Below are 22542 nucleotides of genomic sequence, written 5' to 3'. Positions count from 1 at the left end.
CGCTGAGCAGAGAGCCCGATGTGGGACGAGATCCCAGGACCCTGAGATCATGACCTGAGCCGAAGGCAGCGGCTTAACCCACTGAGCCACCCAGGCGCCCACACTGTCCTGACTTCTAACAACAAAAACTTGATTTGCTGGAGAAAGACAACTATCATATGCTCTCCCTGATATGAGGAAGTGGAGATGCAACATGGGGAGTTAAGGGGGTAAGAGAAGAATGAATGAAACAGGATGGGATTGGGAGGGGGACAAACCATAAGTGACTCTTAATCTCACAAAACAAACTGAGGGTTGCTGGGGGGAGGGGGTTTGGGAGAGGGGGGTGGGGTTATGGACACTGGGGAGGGTATGTGCTATGGTGAGTGCTGTGAAATGTGTAAACCTGGCGATTCACATACCTGTACCCCTGGGGATAAAAATACATTATATGTTTATAAAAAATAAAATAAAAAAAAAAACTTGAGGCGCCTGGGTGGCTCAGTGGGTTAAGCCACTGCCTTCCGCTCAGGTCATGATCTCAGGGCCCTGGGATCGAGTCCCGCATCAGGCTCTCTGCTCAGCCTGCTTCCCTCTCTCTCTCTCTCTGCCTGCCTCTCCGTCTACTTGTGATTTCTCTCTGTCAAACTCTGTCAAATAAATACATAAATAAATAAAATCTTAAAAAAAAAAATAACTTGATTTGCCTCTTTTAAAACTGTCCAATGGGACCATGCAGTGTGTCCTGGCATCTTCTTAGGCCTTTTTTCAATCAACATGTCTGTAAGATGCACCTCTATCATTGTATGTAGTTCAATTTGTTAAGTTCTCATTGCTCTCTGGCATTTTGTGTATGATACACTCAATATACTTACTTATTCCACTGTTGCTGGACATGTGGGTAGTTTTCAGTTGAGGCTGTTGTAAACAGTGCTGTTGCTTACATATATGCATAGTACAAGCATATGTACACAGTGCTGGGCCACAGGGCACGTTTTATGTTCCGCTTTAGTAGATACTGCCTATTTTCCCAAAGTTGTACCAATTTACTCTACTTTTATGGGGTTTTGTTCTTAACCTTGAAAACTTGGTATTATCTGCTTTTTTTGGTTCATGTCTTTATTTTGAATTAACTTCTCCATTATGACTCATGATACTTTAAAATTCACTTAAATAGCCAGACATAGTATTTTCATTAAAAAAGTTTGTAACAGGGGCATCTGGGTCGCTTGGTTGGTTAAGCGTTTGACTTCAGCACAGGTCATGATCTCAGGGTTCTGGGATATGCCCCACGTTGGACTCCATGCTCAGCGGAGAGCCTGCTTTTCCCTCTCCCTTTGCCCTCCCCCTGCTTGTGTGCAGGCACTCTCTCTCTCCCAAATAGATAAATAACATTTTTAAGAAAGGAGATGTAACAGGGCTACTTGGGTGGCACATGTACTAAAATTGAACTGATACAGAGAAGCTTACCATGGCCCCTGTGCAAGGATGACATGCAAATTCATGAAGCATTCTATATTTTAAGAAAAAATTGTAACAAATGAGACAAATGAGAAAGGATTGCTATAAAATATTTTTAAATGGATTTATCAGTACTTCTAAGCGATATTTTAAGAGCTTACCAAAATTCATCATTTATGAGATCCTTATTTATTTTAAATATATGTATCTGTAAATTAGAAAAAATATTCTATATCTGATTTGTAAGGATTTCCATATTTTAAATGGAAAAGTTACAGGGTCGTGAATATAGTATAAGTCTATGTTGGTAAAAATAAACAAAACCCCTACGTGTTTTGTATGTATAAGCAATGGGGAAGGATGCAAAAAAGCTTCCTACTGCTATTCACCTCAGGTGGACATTTTCTACCATATTCAGGGTTATAACCATTGATTCCTTTGAATCTTGGATCAGCATCAACATCACTTAGGAGCTTGTTAGAAACGCATATTCTCAGGCCCCACCACAGACTTACGGCATCTGTACCTGTATTTTAATAATACCCTTGTGTTTCATGTGTACATTTAAGGCTGAAAAATACTATTTAAGTGTTCAGTGTGCTATAGGGATGAGATTACTCAGCTTTTTCATTAATTTGTATTTCTTTTGATTTGTAATGATCAGCAGTCACCTTAACAGTAGTCACTGCTTCTTTCTTGTTATCCTTTGATGCCATTATGAAAATCAAAGTGATGTGGGAAACAAAGGCAAAAGAAAACCTGAATTCCCTTACTACTTACATTGACAAGTCTCTGAAACAGGCAGTGATCTTCCTTTAGGAACTGTTTCCTCAATGTTAATACTTTGCTAAGGGCAAAGGGCAATCATTAGCCTGACCCCCAGGATCCTGTAAGTCTACTTTAACATACAAAAATTACTTTGGAAACTTCCTTCATCTCTACCTCACAAGATACATGTTGGCAATTATCCCCGAAGCATATGACCCAACATCTGAAGGGTCTCATGACCGAGTTTGGGGTTTTTTTTTTTAAATAATAGTTTGTTTTGTGTTTTTTACTAACACATAATGTATTATTTGCCCCATGGGTACAGGTCTGTGAATCAATAGGCTTACACAATTCACAACACTTACCATAGCACATACCCTCCCCAGTGTCCATAACCCAGCCACCCTGTCCCTACCTTCCCACCCCCCAGCAACCCTGTTTGTTTTGTGAGATTAAGAGTCTCTTATGGGGGCGCCTGGGTGGCTCAGTGGGTTAAAGCCTCTGCTTTCAGCTCAGCTCTGGTCATGATCCCAGGGTTCTGGGATTGAGCCCTGCATCAGGCTCTCTGCTCAGCAGGGAGCCTGTTTTCCCACCTCTCACTCTACCTGCTTCTCTGCCTACTTGTGATCTGTCTGTAAAATAAACAAAATCTTAAAAAAAAAAAAAGGCTTTTATGGTTTGTCTCCCTCCCGATCCCATCTTGTTTCATTTTTTCCTTCCCTACCCCATACAACCCCCCGCCCTGCCTCTCAAATTCCTCGTATCAGAGAGATCATATGATAATTGCCATGACTGAGTTTTAACTAAATAGTAATAAATGACCTTTTGCTAACAATAACTAACCCCTTCAAGATCCTGGAAACCTTGTTTTCAAAATTCCTTAAGAGACTTACCCTATCCCTAACCCACTCCCAACTTGAAAGGATAGAATTGCCACCCTGCATGACCCTAGTGCAGCTCTTTCTGCCCATGGGTCCTGCCCCCATGCTTTAATAAAACCACCTTTTTGCACCACAGATATCTCAAGAATTCTTTCTGAGCCATCAGCTCTGAACCGTAACATCTTTCCTACATCAAAAGTAACCTAAAACAAGAGTCTTGCAGTGAGGTAGCTGAAACCAAGCCAAAACATGGCGACTGTTTCTCCTAAGAACAAGCTATTTTGTAAAACTCATTACAATTTTCTTACATCGGTGTGTTAAAATGAATACCAACTGTGTTGCTACCTTATAGGAGACCCTGAAAAAGAAATTAATAGCTTTTGAGAGACTCATAATGTAGAACTAGTGGAACCACATCATTAGGAACCTACTAAAAACAGATTACAGCAGAGAACAAAGAAAGTTGGCTATAGTGTCAAATATGTGAGCACCATGGTGGAAAGCAGTGGTTGGACCTGTGATACAAGATGATTAAGGCACTGGCCTCAAAGAGCTTATGACCTACGGTGACAGACTAGAATCATGTAGCTGTACCACCTACCAAGTGTTGTCATAGAAGTGTCAATTGGTGTGCAGAATTTCCTGACAAGTGAACAGTACACATTGCATTTGAATTCTTGAGTAAGATTATCCAATGAAAATACCCACTAGGCAGTTTAAATGTGAAGCTGGAAATCAAAGGATCAGGTGGGACAGAAATATCTTGGAGGGTGTTCTGCTTGGATATAATAGTTAATCCTGGGGACTGGTTGGGTGGTCAAAAGGAGAGGACGGAGCAGAGGACCAAGGATTAAAATTGAAGGAACCCACAAAATGAAGCAGTTGCAAAAGTTCAGAAATGCCAAAGTTTCAAATTATTAGGGAAGTGTAGGAAGAATTTCAAGGAGACACTAACATTATCAAATACTCTGAAGGTAAAAATTATTCAGAAATGGCCATAGGATAACAAAAGCTTTCGGGGGGTACAGAGAGCAGACTGCAGCAGATAAATGGGAAAACATTTAGGAAGAAAGTGATAGTGTACCACTTTTTCTAATTAGCAAATGATGGGGTCAACTTAAGATTTTTTTTTTTAAAGTCAAGATCTTGACTATGTTTTAAATAGAGGGAAAGCAGGGAGAGACTGCAGATGCTAGACAGAAATGGTGTAGTAGAGAACAAGGAAGGTCCTTAACAGCGGTGGGATGAAGAATTCATCTTCTCTTCTGAGAAAGGAAAACTAATGAGATAAAGCCTCAAAATCAACGGTTTTCAACCTCTGCTGGGCATCACAATCACCTGCGGAGCTTTAAAAATCTAATGCCCAGGCACACCCCAAGCTACGGAAATCCAAATCTGTGGGGAGTGGATCAGTACTTTTAAATCTCTCTAGATGATTATGTTGTGCAGCCCTGTTGAAAACCACTGCCCTCAACAGCACTATTGACAGGAAGAATGATGAGGAAATTCCCACTTAATGGCTTTTACCTTTTCATATGGTTGAGAAGCAAACTGCAGGCCAGATGGGAAGAGCTCTAAGAACCAAAATTTTAATCCTTGCATTCACAGAATGAAAACAAGAATTGGAAGTAATAGAGCATGATGGCCCAGTAAAATGGGAAAAAAAAAAAGGTTTGTGTGGAAACAACTTTTCTAGCTTTTCTTATGTTAATATGGAGTTGCTGTTAAATGTGCTGAGACACAAAATTAATCTTTACAAGAATGAACAAGAACAGTGTTATAGAAAACACTTATTGCAAATTGAAAATAACCAAGGATTTAGTCACTAACTTTTGATTTTTAGATAATAGTTGGAATATATCACTAAGCTTTAGTCAAGAGGGTTTTTCCTTTAATATATATTCTATAATGACATATAAATGCAATTTTTGCCAGTAATATTCAGAGTATGTTATCATTCTATACTTGGGACATATACCTCACCCTTAACTCAGTTATTTTTACACAGCCACTTGTTTTCCTGAACAGATCCAGTAACAGTTGGCCAAAAGGATTCACATGGTCACTAGGCCAACTCTGCTTTGCAGCTGTACTAAAGAACTGGCACAGATTCCTTAAGAACGAGGCTATCTCTTCAAAAACACTAATAGATCTGTTTTGAGAATCCAGATCTTTTGATGAAGTAAACTGCTTGGCAAGATATTCCTTTCCTTTCGATGGAAGATTCAGAGATGTTTAATTTTTTTTTATTTTGAAAATAAAATTGACTCATAAAGAGCAAGGAGAAATTAGATCCATCCAGTGCTCTATATCCATCTTCGACAAACTGCTGGAAACAGAAAAGAGAAAAATAATCAGAAATATACAACCGTTAACTTCAAATTATTCTATCGTGTAGTTAAGAACTATGAACTATAAGATTTGATGTTACAGATAACTGAATGTGCGCAGATCTGATGATAAAGCTACCACTAGATAAGCTACCACTAGATGCAAGACTCCTAACTTCCAGGCCACGGGTCTTTCCACTTTATCAGGCTGCTCACAACCAAAGAATTCGGATTGAAGATTAAAAAACGTGAATGCAAAGATGTACAATGGTCTACCAAGGATATTATCGAAAAGAATGATAAGGGGGTAGGAGGTGGCAGGAATACCTCCACGGTCCCTTTTCTTTCTTCTTTTCCTTCTTTCCAGGATTTCCCTTTTTGAAGTTAAACGCCAAGGTGCAACACTTGCACATGGTAAGACATTCCCACTAAAGGCACGCAGTGAAATGAACTAGGAAAGCGCAACTGGGGAAAGTAAGTTACTGGGAAAAGCAAAACCTCCTCAGAATCCTTGGGGCAAGATTTTCGCCGGTTCCCAACGTCTCCTCTTACAACCCCGTAAGGACTACTCACCAACTCTCCAAAAAGAACAAGGCGCAGCAGGCGGGGAGTGTGAAGCCGGCCTGAGCCCCGGCGCGGGCGAGGCGAGGAGGGCGCGTGGGGGTCGGCGCCGACCGACAGCGCGGGGTCTCAGGCCAGGTCCAGCTTTTTCTGAGTCGTCGCCAGCTTGTCCTGCAGCCTCCGCTTCCTCCAGTCCAGGTAGCGCCTCCGCAGTCGGTTCGCCTGCCAGCCCACGAGCACTCCGGACGCGAAAGCCACCAGCACAGATAGCTGCAGCGTCCGCTCGGACACGTCCGCCATGGCAGCCGGCAGCGTGGAGCCCGACCTACGGCGCGGCGGCGGGGTCAAACGGCGCCCCGCGTTCCCGGGCGGCGCGCGCGGCGGTGCGTGCGCAGCGCGGCCAGCGGCGCGTCGGCTCAAAACAGCTCCGTCCGGCTCTCCTCTTGCTGAAGCCTGGCTGGACTGTGGGCGCCCCCCGCCCCGGCTTCCCGTCCTCTGGGCCGCCGCAGGGGTTACTGTTGGGCATTAGACAGCTGTTGTCTTGCCTTATAGGCTAACTTTGATGATGTGCATTTCCTCATTGTAAGATCAACTCCCGTCTTTTCTCTCAGCAGTAGACTGCGAGCTGCATATGTAACTCAGTTTACTGGTAACCTATTAAAAACAATTCTAAAACTAAAATTATTTTAGAAATATATTTTGTTTAGTCCAATAGATACAGGATGTTATTTCAACACGTAATCAATATAAAAAATGATTAATGAGATTTTTTTATACTAAGTGTTTGAAATCTGGTGATTTTATAATAGCATATCTCAATGGGAACACTGAATTTTCAGTGGAAATACTTGATCGTCTCTAGATTTCATAAAAGTTCATTGAAAAATTAGATTCATATACCCAGGTTGTTCCAAAGACACATACAAATTTCTCCAATAATTGAGTTGAATATCCATTTTTAAATTTAATTTAAATTCATTAAATTTGTAAAAGAAGTTCAAAGTTCCACTCTTCCATCACACGTGTCACAGATGGGGCTAGTGGCTTCAATATTGGATAGTGAATTCTAGAGTGCCATGCTATACCAGACCTATGGTTAAAAAAACTTCTAATGATAAAAGTCATTGTGGTAGACCCTAATGTGGTCCCCTATGATTTCCATTTCCCAATGTGCATGCCTTTGTGTAGTTTCGTCTCGTTGAGTGTGGGCTTGACCTGTGACTTGCTTCTAACTGATAGAATAAAGCAAAGGTGCTGGGATGTCACTCCTGGGATTCCTTTATGCTCTACAACATTTCTTTTCAACAGACGGCTGACTCTCCTTGTGGGCCAGATGAAGTGAGTGAACGTGTTGAAGAAGCTCATGTAGCCACTGCAGGAGGCTTCTAGAAACAGCAGAATGCCTCCAGCCAACAGCCAAAAGGCTGGAGCCTTCAGTTCTGTGGTCCAAGGAAATAAACTGCCCACAACCTGAGTAAGTTTGGAAGCAGAATCTCCCCCAGTTCATCCTCCAAGTAAGAACACACACAGCCTGGCGGATGCCTTGTGAGAACCGAACAGAGGACCATGTGTCTGGACTCCTAACCTACGTAAAGCTGATTTTATAAATGTGCATATTTTAAGTCACTACATTTGTGGTAATTTGTTACACATTGTGGTAATTTGTAAAACCAGTAGAGTCAGGAAAGAGAGACCAGCCTGTGGAGTCCAAACTCGTTTAGACTGGAGGCTGGCTGACTTCATATTAGCACATGGATTTTCATACTTGAGGCAGAATGCATCTTGGCAGACAGACAATAAAGATGATATTGGGTCCAATGCGAATTCACATCTGCCATGCTTCATGATCATTTATTTGGCAAACATTTATTGAATGCTGCAGGAGGCATTGGGAATGTAGAAGTGAATACAGCACATCTACCCTCTGCTTGGTGCAGAGTAAAAGATGGAAAAACAATTAGACACGTCCTGATGAACTGGAATATTTAGTTAAGTATGTAACTTAGACTTAAAAAAAGAAGAAAACCCTCAGAATCACTCTCTCTTATAATCCATCTAATCTGTCAACCAAATCTGTTGGTTATATTTTCAAAATATGGCCAGAATTAAGCCACTTCTGACTTGACTGCTGCCACTGGTTCCAAACTGCCATCATCTCCTACCTAAGTCACTGCAATAGCCCCTTCAGGTTTCTGTGCTTCTGTATCTGTCCACCACATTCTATTCTCAATGCAGCAGCCAGAGTGAACCTTGGAGGTCAGGAGTTGGATCCCTCACTCTTCTGCTCAAACCAAGGCCCTCGCAGTGGTCCACAGAGCTCTGCGTGACCAGTTTCTCTCCAATCCTTACTTCTCTCACCGATGTGTTCCTTGTTTCTTGTGCTCACCAGGCCTGCTGCTACCTAAGAACATTTTCATATGTTAGGGTGCCTGGGTGGCTCAGTAGTTTGGGCATCTGGCTCCTGATTTCCGCTCAGGTCATGATATCTGGGTGCTGGGATCGAGCCCTGCTTTGGGGTCCATGCTCAGTGCAGAGTCTGCTTGAGGATTCTCTCTCTCTCTCCCTCTGCCCCTCCCCCCAATTACACACACACTCTCTCTTTCTCTCTCTCAAATAAATATCCTAAAAATATGGGACGCCTGGGTGGCTCAGTTGGTTGAGCAGCTGCCTTCGGCTCGGGTCATGATCCCAGGGTCCTGGGATCAAGTCCCACATTGGGCTCCTTGCTTGGCGGGGAGCCTGCTTCTCCCTCTGCCTCTGCCTGCCTCTTTGTCTGCCTGTGCTCGCTCGCTCTCTCTCCCTCTGTCTCTGGCAAATAAATAAATAAAATCTTTTTAAAAATAAATAAATAAATATCCTAAAAATAAAAAAGAACACTTGCATGTGCCGTCCCCCTACCTGGCATATGGAATACTCTTCTCCCAGGTGCCTGTATGCCTAATTTCCTCACTGTTTCTTGTCAGTTGCCACCTTCTCAACAAGACCTACATGACTATTTAAAAATCACAAATGAACCAACCCCTGCTCTCTGGCACTCCTGATCTCCTTTTCCCTGCTCTGTTCTCCGCCTCTAGAGTATTTCTAGCCTTCCACCTACGGTAGGATTTACAGTATTTATTTGTATTTATTACACTTATTGTTTATTGCCTGTCTGCTGCTACAATGTAAGCTACTCAAGGGCAGGGATTTTTGTCTCAGTTGTGTACTGGTGGATCCCAAGTGCCGGCCACAGGGGCTGGTACCTAACACACAGCTAGTAAATATTTGGGGTTGATGACAGCAAGGAGTGGTCAGGGAAGTCTTAACATGTGTGTGTCTGAACTGAATCGTAAATAAGATCTGAACTGAAAGGTAAATAAGATCATTAGAAGGAATGAAATTTCCCTGGATCTCAGGGGTTTTTTTAATTTGTAAAATGAAGTTTGGTATGGTTCAGTAGCTCTAAGGCTTTCTTATTTTATTTATATTTTTTTACATAAGCTCTATGCCCAGCACAGAGCCCAATGTGGGTCTCAAACTCATGACCTTGAGATCAAGACCTGAACTGAGGGGCACCTCGGTGGCTCAGTGGGTTAAGCCTCTGCCTTCGGCTCGGGTCATGGTCTCAGGGTCCTGGGATCGAGTCCTGCATCGGGCTTTCTGCTTGGTAGGGAGCCTGCTTCCTCCTCTCTCTCCCTCTGCCTTCCTCTCTGCCTACTTGTGATGTCTGTCAAATAAATAAATAAATAAATAAAAGACCTGAACTGAGATCAGGAAGTGGATACCTAACTGACTGAGACACCCAGGGGCCCCTAAGACTATTTTTAGTTCTGTCAGCCTGAAGTTGTGTGCTCTGGCCACTACTATTATTGCAAATTTAAACTTCACTTGGAATTCTTACATCATCCCTAAGTGGCCTTTGGGCTAAAAACAACCAGATCATGCGCACACATGCACCTCATCAAGCCGTGAATGTGGGAAAACCTTAGGTGACTAGAGCTGGCAGAGACCATAGCAATGTCCTTTTTTTTTTTTTTTTTTTTTTTTTTTTTCTTAGCAAGAGCAAACTTCAGCCAAAGGGGAGAATACAGCTGCTGGGAGGGAGGCAGGGGTCTAAGATTTTAAATCCCTTTTAAAGAGTCAGTGCGTCCCTGCCCTGAGACTGTATTTTTTCCCCTTGGTGCATCATTTCCATGTGACATGTTAGTAGACTTGATAATGGTCAACCAGCTTTGAGGTGATGATTAAATTTGGATTAACAGGCTGAATAGCTAAGTATAATGAGTTAATTGATCACATGAGTGTCTTCTGAAAGATACATTAACTGCCATTATTGAGTTTGCTTTTTGAAGTATTTGCCCAGGGAAAAGGTTTTGCCATTTACAGTATTAAACCTTTATTACTTATAAATTCTTTTAAAGCATATAAATGGAATTGATTTCCTCTGCAACTCCAGGACCCTAAGTAACAAAGCAGTCATTTTATACCCTGAAGCCTCCAAAAGGGTGAAGCTTTGCCATGATTAACATGGAGCATTCATCCCCTTAGGTCCTTGAGGTCTGGCCCAGAAGAACTCTGGCTGATGCTGTTCGCCTGAGCCACAAGCACACAGCCCTGTGTCTCAGGAGTTTTAACTGTCAGACCCTTTATTTCCCATTCTCTTCCCTCGAGTTTTTGGAAGTGGGAGGAAAAAGTCTTGTGTGATTGGGCCTTGTGCTGAACTCACTCACCTGACTTCACTAGTGCACACTCCAAGAGGCTGGGACTTGGGCAAGGTGGGCAAGCAAAGTAAATGCCTGGTTGTGTGATTTCTTTCCTTCTCTCTCTTTTAAAAAATTTTTTAAAAAATTTTTATTGGGTTATGTTAGTCACCATAAAATACATCATTAGTGGGGCGCCTGGGTGGCTCAGTGGGTTAAGCCTCTGCCTTCGGCTCAGGTGATGGTCTCGGGGTCCTGGGATCGAGTCCTGCATCGGGCTCTCTGCTCAGTGGAGAGCCTGCTTTCCCCTCTCTCTCTGCCTGTCTCTCTGCCTACTTGTGATTTCTGTCTGTCAAATAAATAAATAAAATCTTTAAAAAAAATACATCATCAGGTTGTGTGATTTCTAAGTGAGAATCATTTCCTCCCCGGTGCATAGGCAAGAATGAAAGCAATACTTTGGGGAAAGGTGAGTCTCGAGCCTTCTCTGTCAGGAGCTGTAACACACTGCAAGTCCGCCTCTCTAGTCTGTCATTCTGGAAACGTGCACAGTAGAATGGCCTCCTACAATCCTTTCAGAAAGGACAGGAGACTCCTTCTGAATAAGACCCCAACCTGTCTCCTCATAATTCGAGATAAGTGGTCGTCTATGATTCACTCTATTCCAGTAAGTATTTCCTGAGTGCATACCGTGGCTGGATATTTAGGGCAACATACACCATGTGGAGCCAATCTCAAGGATCTCCTGTCGAGGAGAGAGAATGACAACAATCAAATCCTCACACAAATAAATACAGCGCTTCAGACACAGATGAGTGCTTAGATGAGAGTACTGTGTGTCATGCTTGAGGGAACCCAGCAGAGCCTCACTGTGGTTGGGAGGTTGGGAGCTGTCAAGAAAGGCCTCCAGTGGACTTTGCCCTTAGAATCCCACTGGAGACACACAAGCAGAGAAAAGAAGGAGAGCCCTGCTCTTGGCCCAGGCGATGCACTGGTGACTGTTGTGAGGCCACAAGAAGCCAACTCCGTGAGAATCTGAGGGGCAGGCATGGAAGAGAGGCAGGAGAAGTAGATAGGCCTTGCAGGCCATATCAGGGCTTTGGATTTTACTTAGAGTAAAGTAGGCAGCTGTTTCTGTGAGCAGAGTCTTGCATGGTTCTCTTTACATATTGATAAAATTAATCTGGCTTCTGTTGGAGAATGGATCAGAAGGTGCTGTGGATGCAAGCAGGGAAACTGGTTAGAAAACTACTCCACTGGTTCAGACAAGAGACAGTGGTGGTGTAGTCTATGGTAGTGGATGTTGGGCAGATTTGAGGATGACCATTTTTTCTTGCAGGTCTATAAAGGTGTCCCATTATTGGTACTACAATAGTTTTGAGTGGAGACCACTGGTAGCCATACTTGTGGGGAGCACAGGCGTAAAAAACACACCAGTGGAATCACTACATTATACACCGGAAACTAATGTATCATTGTCTGTCAACTTCAATGAAAAAAGGAAGAAGAAAAGATGTTCCAGTTATCTTCTGGCTTGTATAATTTAATTTTTAATTTTTTTTGTTTTTTAATTTAAATTCAGTTAATTTAAATTTAATGCATTATTAGTTTCAGAGTAGAGGTCAGTGGTTCATCAGTCTTATACAATACCCAGTGGTCATTACATCCCATGCCCTCCTTAGTGTCCACCACCCAGTTCCCCTTTTCCCCCTTCCCTCCAGCAACCCTCAGTTTGTTTCCTATGATTAAGAATCTCTGATAGTTTATTTCCTTCTCTGATTTCACTTGCTTAATTTTAGAAAAGAAGTCTTTATCTGTATGTAATGAATCTTCTCTTCCTCTGGCTGCTTTAAAGACTGTATCACAAGGTTTTAGTAATTCAGTTATGATATTTTGTATAGTTTTTCCAAGTTCATTCTGTTTGGAATGTGTCAAGTCTCTTGAATCTGTGGGCTTAATAGTTTTCACCAAGTTTAGGAGAGTTTTGACCATTTTTTCTTCAAAACTTTTTATGCCTCCTCCCCCATCCCCAACCCTGGGAGTGCAGTTCCATGTATATGACGTTTGATATTATTCCATAGGTCATGGACGCATTTTTCCCTCCTTGTGCAGCAACCTCATCTCTGGTACTTTGCCCTTCAAGTTCCAGCCACCTCTTCTTTCCAGAACTCCAGTCTCCATCACCTCAACTCAGCAAGACTCTGAGCCAAGCTCTGGTTTTGCCCTCCCTGCACTGTGCCCTTAGAATCCCTCAAAACTCTCTCCAGGAGGTAATAGGATAAGAATAGGGCTGATCTCATGTGTTTCCTCTCTTTCAGGAGTCTCAGTCCTGTTTTCTCTGTTGTACCACGTCTGATACTGATGTATGCCTTTTATCCAGCTTTTAATAATTGTTTCCAGCGGGAGGGTAGTTCCTATAGCTGTTAATCTTTCATGGGTGGAGTGGACATGGTTACATGTTTCGTGTATTTTGATATGTTTATTTGGTTAATGTTTGGCTTCCCACATTAGACTGTTGGTGGGGACCATTTTTATTTCTGTTTATCATTATTTCTTCATAATATGTGCTCAATCAGTAGTTGTTGAATGAAAAGTTATTTTTAGATTAAAAAAACATTTATTTGCAATGAAAAGTTGCCATATGTAACTTTAAAAAGTTGACAAATACCATCAACAACACAAAATCAAGCAAATAATAAAATGTTACATTTATATTAAGAAAGAGGGCACTCATTACTAACTAAAACAAAGATATTTTGGATTTTTTTGTTCTGTAAGCAAGTCAGAACTATACTTGTAAAGCACAGGCTATCAGCTGTGCAGAGTGCTGGCCTTTTACAGGGTTTCAGGACATACATACAGAATTCAGGGATTGGTGGATTTTCAAAAGTGATAATGTTAAGGATTTTTTTTTAAAAAAACCTTTTAACTGTGAAAGCAAGGGATTCATTGATGACTGGCTAGCTTGTAGAAGTTTGCCCATTGAAATGAGACTCTTGCTAATTGATTTCTTTTCAAGAAGTGTGATTACTGATATGATATCGGTATGGATTGAGCAGGATGCATTTAAAACTGTTTATAGTAGTACTGTTTTGGTCAGATAATAATTTTTTGTAGGAGGACAGAAGATTTTTTTCCCCTCATTTCTCTTTTTAATCTTCCATTCATTAGAATTGCAGGAAAAACTCTAGGAATTAGGCAGAGTTCTACCACTGTTACTGATCCTTCTTGAAGATGACATTTCATTTCTAGAAGTCTGATTATCAGTTGAGTATCAACCATCATGTTTTCATCTTGTTTTGTCTTTGATCGATGTGCTTTTTTGACTCTGGGAAACAGAAGTTAAACAACTGTAAGGCAAACATGAATAATTAATACTATTATAGGATGGAACTAGCAGGCACATAGAAGTCATGACCCAGTATTTCCTAGTTGGCTCCACCAACTTCCTGAGTCAACCTTGAAGAGTCAGGGTTTCCCCTTAAGTGTCCCCTTTTCCCTTAAGTTTGGTTATGGATTGTTCCATCTCACCTGTGGGACAAAATGTAGGTAATATGGAGTATGAGCAATAGTGCAAACTCCAAGGTTATTCTACTCTCTGTAACTAACCACTATTGAGCTCTAAGGGCTGGACTCATTTATTTTGTCAGTCAAAGTGAGGTTCTAGTTGTTGATGATCACCTCAAGTTGGGCGAATTTTATAGGCAGCATCACAATCCTCAGGAGGCTATTAACAAAATACTATTTATGTCTCCAGAAAAAATAATAAATTGCTACTTTGAGAATGTTACTACAAGGAATAGTAAATGAGAAGGCAAAAGTAATAGTATTTCATAATTAATTAAGTACTGTTCTGCATGCGGTACCATCAGATTTAAAAGGTCCAGCGTAAGATCTGAAGATGTGTCTACTAATTTAGTTAAGGCTGTATTTGCTCTAAGACCAATAGGATATGCCTTAACCACTGGATGAAAAGACAGGTTAATCATAGGCCATGGATCTTCAGTAAGTGCTGTGTGCTGATAGCTTTAGATTGGGACCTAATCTTTCCTTTTGTGAACATACAAAAACGAAGTTTTATGATCATCCAGGGGAGGTAGTTTAGGTAGTTGTAGATGGATGCTGTGAGATCATAGAAAGCCTTTTCCATTGATGCTTTTTCCATTCTATGAAAGAGGTTCTAAGAAGTTCGATGTAGTCAAATGGTATCAAGTTCTTGCTATTTCAGAAAAGTTTGGTACCCATTGTGCATAATACCCAGTGAATCTCAGAAGTTCTTCTATCTTCCAGTGGTTGGTTTTGGGTAATTTTGATTAATTTGTAATCTCTTCTTAAATCCTGTCTTTCCTTCTGCTGACATGTCTTGGCCAGGTCAGTGAGCAGATACTTACAGTGAGTCTTAGAATCCACATCAGGGGAACCTCAGACGACGTCATTTACATGTTGGATCAGAGCAATCACTTATAGGAATAGCATCTCTCTAGGGTCCTGGTTTTTTTTAATTTAAGATTTTATTTATTTGAGAGAGAGAGAGAGCACAAGAGCAGGGGGTGAGGGGCAGAGGGAGAGGGAGAAGCAGGCTTCCTGCTGAACAGGGAGCCCGACACAGGGCTCTGTGCCAAGACTCTGGGATCATGACCTGAGCCAAAGGTGGACGCTTAACCGACTGAGTACCCAGGAGTCTTGGTTTAACTAAGATGAGGCTTCAGTGACTTCCTGAGTTCAAGTGAACTATTACTTTTCCCAGGTGAAAGCAGGTAATGACTAATTTTTATATACTGGGACACTGAACAAAGACACATATAAATCTATTACAGTGAGGAGAGGATGGTGTTTAGGTTGGGCATTACTAGAAAGTAAAGTGTAATTATTTTGCTAATTGCATACAGGTCTCAAACAACTCTGTTCTTAACCATTAGGTATTTTAACAGTGAAGCAGATGTATTACATGAACTGGTACAAGGCAGAATGAGTTGGTTACTGTAATGCTCACCAGAAGCTGGTCTTAGGTTTAACTAGCCAGTCATACTCAATGACTGTAATAGTCCATGCTTGGCATTGGGCTCACCAAGAAGGATAAAGATCTGGATACGGTGCACTGAGCTGACAGTCAGGCGTGTTTCTTCAGCGGTAGTCTTGTAGCTAAGCACAGAGTTGTTCAAGTGGACGCTTAAATGTGAGAGGATGAGGTCATAAAGGTGGTGTGAGAGCCAAGCTCACGTCCCAACTAGAAACCAGTATCCTGCACACAGTTCTGCAGGCAGGGCTTCCAGGGCCACAAGACCCAGTTCCAAGTCACCCCGGGGAAGCCCAGAGCAACAGCCTTCTGCCAGGCATTTACACAGCAGTCCTGGTCCTTATAATCTGGAGGCATTTCACCAGTCAGGGCTCCTTTTTACCATAAAGAGTGTTGACAGCCCAGCTCAGTGAGGTTTCTAATGAAAAGGGACTAGGAAGGTAACCTAGTTTTGCTAGGTTTTGCAGTTTTGCTTATACAGAGGATTTTTGCTAACCTTTTGCTCACAGGTACAGTTGGCATAAGATCTTTCTTTGCTTCAACTTTGAGAAGATACTAACATAGAACAGCATAAATTCCAGCCTAAATGTGGTGAATTAATTTTTGACAAGGAGGGCAGTTTGGTAGGTGTAGGATAGTTTTCAGTAAATGGTGCTGGGAAACCGGACATCCATAAGGAAATATGGACCTTGAACCTCAACTCATACTGTGTATACAACTAATTCAAGAGATGTCATAGGTCTAAATATAAAACATAAAGCTATAGACTTTTAGAATAAAGCATAACAGAGAATCTTCATGAACTTGGGTTAAGTAAGGACTCCTTTTTTTTTTTTTAAGATTTTATTTATTTGACAGAAAGAGAGATCGCACAAGCAGGCGGAGAGGCCAGGAGAGGGAGAAGTAGCCTCCCCACTGAGCAGAAAGCTTGACATGGGGCTCAGTCCCAGGACCCTGGGATCATGACCTGAACCAAGAAGGCAGATGCTTAACCAACTGAGCCACTTAAGAGCCCCAAAGAATCCTTATTATGATACCAAAAGCACAATAATTAATTGAACTTGATGAAAATTACACAATTTTGTTCCACCAAAGATACTACTAAGAAAATAAAAAGACAATCCAAAGGTTGGGGAAAATATTTGAAAATCCCATATCCAACAAAAACTATATGCAGAATGTGTAAGGAACTCTCAAAACTCAACACTAGAAAACAAAAAGCCATATAAAACTGGGAGAGATTTTAACAGACACTTTACCAGAGAAGATACACCGAAGACAGGTGCATGAAATAATGTGCAAAGTCATTAGTCATTACATGCAAATTAAAACCATGATGAGGTAATACTACACACCTATGAGAACAGCTGAATCATTTTTCAGATGACGATACCAAACATGTTGGCAGGGGTTCTGAGAAACCAAAATTCTCATACACTGTCCGTGGGAATGCAAGATGGTATAGTGACTCCAAGAGAAGTTTGTCAATCTTTTGTAAAAGTTAAACATGCACTGACTGGTTGACCGGTAATTCCATTCTTAGGAATTTGCCCTAAAAAAACAAAAATTTATATTTACCCCAAATCTGTACATTAATGTTTTTAGCACCTTTATTCACAGTAGTCAAAAACTGGAGAGACCCTCATGTCCTGTCACAGGTGGATGGATGAGTAAACTGTGGTACATCCAAACAACACAATGACATCCAGCAGTAAAAAGGTATTACTTTCGATGCACACAGCAGCTGAGATGAGTCTCTAAAGCGTTTTGCTATGTGAAAGAAACCAGACTCAAAGTCACATGATTCCATGTCTATGACACTCTGGAAAAGGCCAAACTGTAGGTTGGAGAACACGTTAGTGGTTGCTGAGGGTTCGGGAGGGAGGACTTGACCACGAAGGAGATTTTGAGGGTCATAGAACTTTCTGTATCCCAGCTGTCATGTTGGCTACTCAAATCTGTGTGTGTTTAAACTTAAAAAAAAAAAAAAAAACTTTTTAAAGTTAACTTGATATGTTAACTTAGAAAATAAAAAATAAACAAACCCAACAAAATAAACAAACCCAACTAATTTGAAACCATGTCCACATGAAACAGTTACACGAATATGGTTCATAGCCACTTTATTCATTACTGCTAAAACTTGAAAGCAACCGAGATGTCCTTCAATAAGTGAAAGGATAAGCAAGCTGTGCTCCTTCCATACAATGGAATATTATCACAATGAAAATAAATGAGCTATCAGGCCATGAGAAGACATGGATTAACTCTAAATACACGTTGCTAAGTGTAAGACGCTGCTCTGAATGCCTGTGTATGGCAGGATTCCAGGCATACACCTTCTGGCAAAGGCAAAACTAAAGAGACGGTAAGAGATCAGTGGTTACCATGGGTTTCAGGGGAGGGAGAAGGGTTGAGTAGGTAAAGCATAGTGGATTTATTAGGATGATAAAATATTACATATGATACAGTAATGGTGGGTCCATGACATTATGCATTTGTCAAACCCCGTAGACTTATAGCACGAAGACTGGATTGTAATGTATGCAATATTTTTGAAATTTTTAACTGTGGTAAATGTATGTAAGACATATTTGTCATTTTTACCATTTTTAAAGATTTATTTATTTGTTTGAGGGAGAGAAGATGCCAGTGGGGGTAGAGGTGGAGGGAGAGGGAGACAAGCAGACTCCCCGCTAAGCAGAGAGCCTGATGTGGGTGTCAGTGCAGGGCTTAATCCCGGGACCTTGAGATCATGACCCAAGCTGAAACCAAGAGTTGGTTGCTTAACCAACTGAGCCACCTAGGCGCCCCCATTTTTATCATTTTTAAGTGGCAGTGACTACATTCACAATGTTGTATAGCCATTCCAAATCCATTCCAATATCCATTTCCAGATCTTTTTCATCATCCCAAACAGAAACTGTGTCCCCATTAAATAACTCTCCCTTCTCCCTTTTTTCCAGCTCCTAGTAGACTCTATTATACTTTCTATCTCTATGAATTTACCTACTCTAGGTACCTCCTGTAAATGGAATCACATGGTATTTGTCTTTCTGTATCTGGCTTATTTAATTTAACGTTTTAAAGGTTTATCCGTATTAAAGCATGTTTCAGAATTTAACTCTTTGTCACAACTAAGTAATATTCTATAGTTTATGTAAATACCACATTTTCTTTGTTCATTCACCAACAGATGGGTTGGGTTGTTTCCACCTTTTGGCCATTATGAATTCTACCGTTGTGAACATGGACATCCAGGTATATGTTTGAGTCCTACTTTCAGATCTTTTGAGCGTATACCCAGAAGTAGAATTGCTGGATCATATGGTAATTCTATGTTTAGCTTTTTGAGGAAACCCCACTGTGTTTTCCACAGAGGTTGCCCCATTTTACATTCCCACTAACAATGTACCAACATTCCAATTTCTCCATCCTTGCCAACCCTTGTTATTTTCCTTTTTTTTTTTGTTATAGCCATCCTAATGGGTGTGAGTTAGTATCTCATTCTGGTTTTAACTTTCATTCCCTGATTAATGATGTTGAACATATTTGCGTGTGCCTATTGGCCATTTGGCCATTTCTTTGGAGAAAAGTCTATTCAAGATTTTTGCCCATTTTTGTATTGCATTGTTTGCATTTTATTGTTGTTGCATTTAGTAGTTCTTTATATATTTTGGATACTGATCCCTTATCAGATATATACTTTGCAAATGTCTTCTCCCATTCTGTGGGTTGTCTTTTTACTATCTTAATAATATCCTTTGATGAGCAAAAGTTTTACATTTTGATCAAGTCCAATTTACCTATTTTGTTGTTGCCTGTGTTTTTGGTGTCATATTCAAGAAATCATTGCAAGTCCAATGTCATAAAGACATTCATTCCCTATGTTTTTCATCCATTTTGAGTTAATTTTTTTATATGGTATGAGGTGAGAGTCTATCTTCATTCTTTTGCTTGTGGATAGACAGTTGTCCCAGCATCATTTGTCCTCTCTCATTGAATGGTCTTGGTTCTTGCTGAAAATCAATTGATTATATGTGTGAGAATCTATTTGTAGACTGTGTATTCTATTCCTTTGATTTATCTGTCTGTTCTTATGCTAGTACTACAATGTATGGTTACTGTAGGTTTGTTGTAATTTAAAAAATCAGAAAATATGACCAGGCTGGGCATGGAGCCTACTTAAAAAAAAAAATCAGGAAGTGTGAGTCCTCCAAATTTGTTCTATTTTTTTTAAATTTTTTTAATTTTTTATTTTTTATAAACATATGTTTTTATCCCCAGGGGTACAGGTCTGTGAATCACCAGGTTTACACACTTCACAGCACTCACCAAAGCACATACCCTCCCCAGTGTCCATAATCCCACCCCCTTCTCCCAAACCCCCTCCCCCCTGTTCTATTTTTGATTTTGTTGTGGATATCCTCCGGAATGCAAAGGGGTATATCATTGTGATTTTGATTTGCATTCTCCTAATGATGAGTGATGTTGAATATTTTCATGTGCTTATTAGCCATTTCTTTATCTTCTTTGGAGAAAAGTCCTTTCCCCACTTTGAAAACTTGGATTCCTGTTTTTTGTAGTTGTTGATGGTGAGTTGTAAGAGTTCTCTACATTTTGAATACTAGATCCTTATGAGATACAGGTTTTCCCCACTATCCAAAAGCAGAATGTTCCTATGAAATCTGCAATGCTGTAAAATGAAAAGGCAGTTACAATTATTTATAAAAAGATTTTATTTATTTGACAGAAATCACAAGTAGGCAGAGAGGCAGGTGGGGGGTGGGAGTAGGGAAGCAGGCTCTGTGCTGAGCAGAGAGACCAATGCAGGGCTTGATCCCAGGACCCTGAGATCATGACCTGAGCCAAAGGCAGAGGCTTAACCCACTGATCCCAGGACCCTGAGATCATGACTTGAGCCAAAGGCAGAGGTTTAACCCACTGAGCCACCCAGGCACCCCCAAAAGCAGTTACTATTAATTTACAGTTGACCCTTGAACAGCATGGGGAGTGAGGGATGCCAAACCCCTGTGAAGTCAAAAATCCATGTATAAATTTTGACTCCCAAAAAGATAAGTACTAATAGCCTGCCATCGACTGGAAGCCTTACCAATATCAAAGTTAACACACATTGTGCATGTTATACGTGTTATATACTGTATTCTTACAATAAAGTGAGCTAGAAAGAAGAAAATACTATTAAGAAAGCCATAAGAGAAATTACAGTATTGTACTTGTCTCAGTATTGTATTTGTCTCAAAAAAATCTGCGTGTAAGTTGGGCCCACACAGTTCAAATCCATGTTGTTCAAGGATCAACTTATATGGAAACATTTTTGAGTGTTCCCAGGCCCCCAAAATAACACCTTAGGCTTTTCAGATACCTTAGGACACATCTTGCTAATGGATGCACAAAATAAGTTGCCGTAGAGCACGTGTGCTCAAAAACATAGGTCCTAAGTATGGCGGCTGAGATGCTGAGTGTAGTTCCTAGGGAAGGTGCTTGGCTGCGCCACTCTCGCTGTTCAGGGTACACGCTGCCTCTACAGCAGCCCACGGCAAAACGAGGGCTGAATGCTATTTTTGCTTTTCACCATTTTCATAAAAATGAAAATCCTTTTCAGATTTATTTCGGTTGTGAAAACAGGTACTAATGTAGGTCTCTCAAAAAAGCTAAATGGCCTGATGAGAACTTGCAAAAAGCAAAGGATACCTGTGCATGATTTCAGATACAGTGTTTTCCTCCATTCTGTGGGTTGCCTTTTCACAAACTAAATAATGTTCTTTCATGCACAAAATTTTAATTTTGATGAAGCCTAGTTTATCTATTTTTTTTCTTGCTTATCGATTTCCTTTTGGTTGTTTGTGCTTCTGGGGTCATATTAGAGATGCCATTGCCAAATCCAAGGTCATAAAGATTGCCCCTATGTTTTTCTTCTAAGTGTTTTATAGTTTTGGCTTTTAAATATGTCTTTTACTCATTTTGATTTAATATTTGTATATGGAGTGAATTAAGTGTCCACTTTCATTCTTTTACATATAGATATTTAGTTGTCCCAGCATCATTTGTTAAAGTGAATGGTCTTTCAGGGCGCCTGGGTGGCTCAGTGGGTTAAGCCTCTGCCTTTGGCTCAGGTCATGATCTCAGGGTCCTGGGATTGAGCTCCGCATCAGGCTCTCTGATCAGTGGGGAGCCTGCTTCCCACGCTCCCCCACCCCACCCCCTGCCTGCCTCTCTGCCCACTTGTGATCTCTCAAATAAATAAATAAATAAAATCTTTAAAAAAAAAAGGTGAATGGTCTTTCCTACACTTAATGGTCTTGACACCCTTATCAAAAATCAATCTCCTTTCTTTTTTCAGTAAAATTTTATTGTTTTCTATAAGGAGGTCTTACATATATTTGTAAGATGTATCTTATTTTTAAAATTTTAATATGGAAAATTTCAAATATATACAAAAACAGATGTACTCATCACTCATCCTCCACAACTCATGGCCAATCTCATTACATCTTATTCTTACACATTTCTCTACCTCCATCTTATTTGTGCAAGTCAAGTTTAGTGAAGTATACTTAACATGCCACAAAATGTACCCTTTTTATAATTTGATGAGATATGACCTATGCATTCAGTCACATAAACCAGCATAACCAATATATAGAATATTTCCAACACCCCACAAACTTTATGACCCCTGTATAGCCAGATCTCTTCCTTAATCCCAGCTCCTGGAAAACACCAATTGGATGTCTGTCCTTATAGTTTTGTCTTTTCTTGTATTGGGCCTCAATTTTGTTTACAAAATTCTCAATTTTTTTTTAATGGACCAGTGTATTAGACAACCCGCTTTATTTTTGGAC

The 22542-nt window shown here is 40.7% G+C and overlaps 1 protein-coding gene and 1 non-coding gene across 2 annotated transcripts; one reads left to right on the top strand and one right to left on the bottom strand.

Annotated features, from left to right (window-relative positions):
* Positions 1-1398: 1398 nt before the first annotated feature.
* LOC116596638 lies at positions 1399-1502 on the top strand. Its single transcript, XR_004288226.1, has one exon. It is a non-coding gene; the product is annotated as a U6 spliceosomal RNA (small nuclear RNA).
* Positions 1503-5319: 3817 nt separating this feature from the next.
* On the bottom strand, positions 5320-6496 carry MTLN (mitoregulin; the record flags this gene model as incomplete). The annotated part of the gene is given in 4 exon segments (XM_032353702.1): positions 5320-5418; positions 5993-6383; positions 6385-6442; positions 6445-6496. Coding segments are annotated over 3 exon segments (384 nt in total), but the record flags the coding sequence as incomplete, so codon positions are not given.
* Positions 6497-22542: the final 16046 nt, after the last annotated feature.

This window comes from Mustela erminea, chromosome 7 (genome assembly GCF_009829155.1).
Source record: "Mustela erminea isolate mMusErm1 chromosome 7, mMusErm1.Pri, whole genome shotgun sequence".
In the NCBI taxonomy this organism is placed as follows: domain Eukaryota; kingdom Metazoa; phylum Chordata; class Mammalia; order Carnivora; family Mustelidae; genus Mustela; species Mustela erminea.
This window is presented reverse-complemented; position numbering and strand designations above follow the sequence as displayed.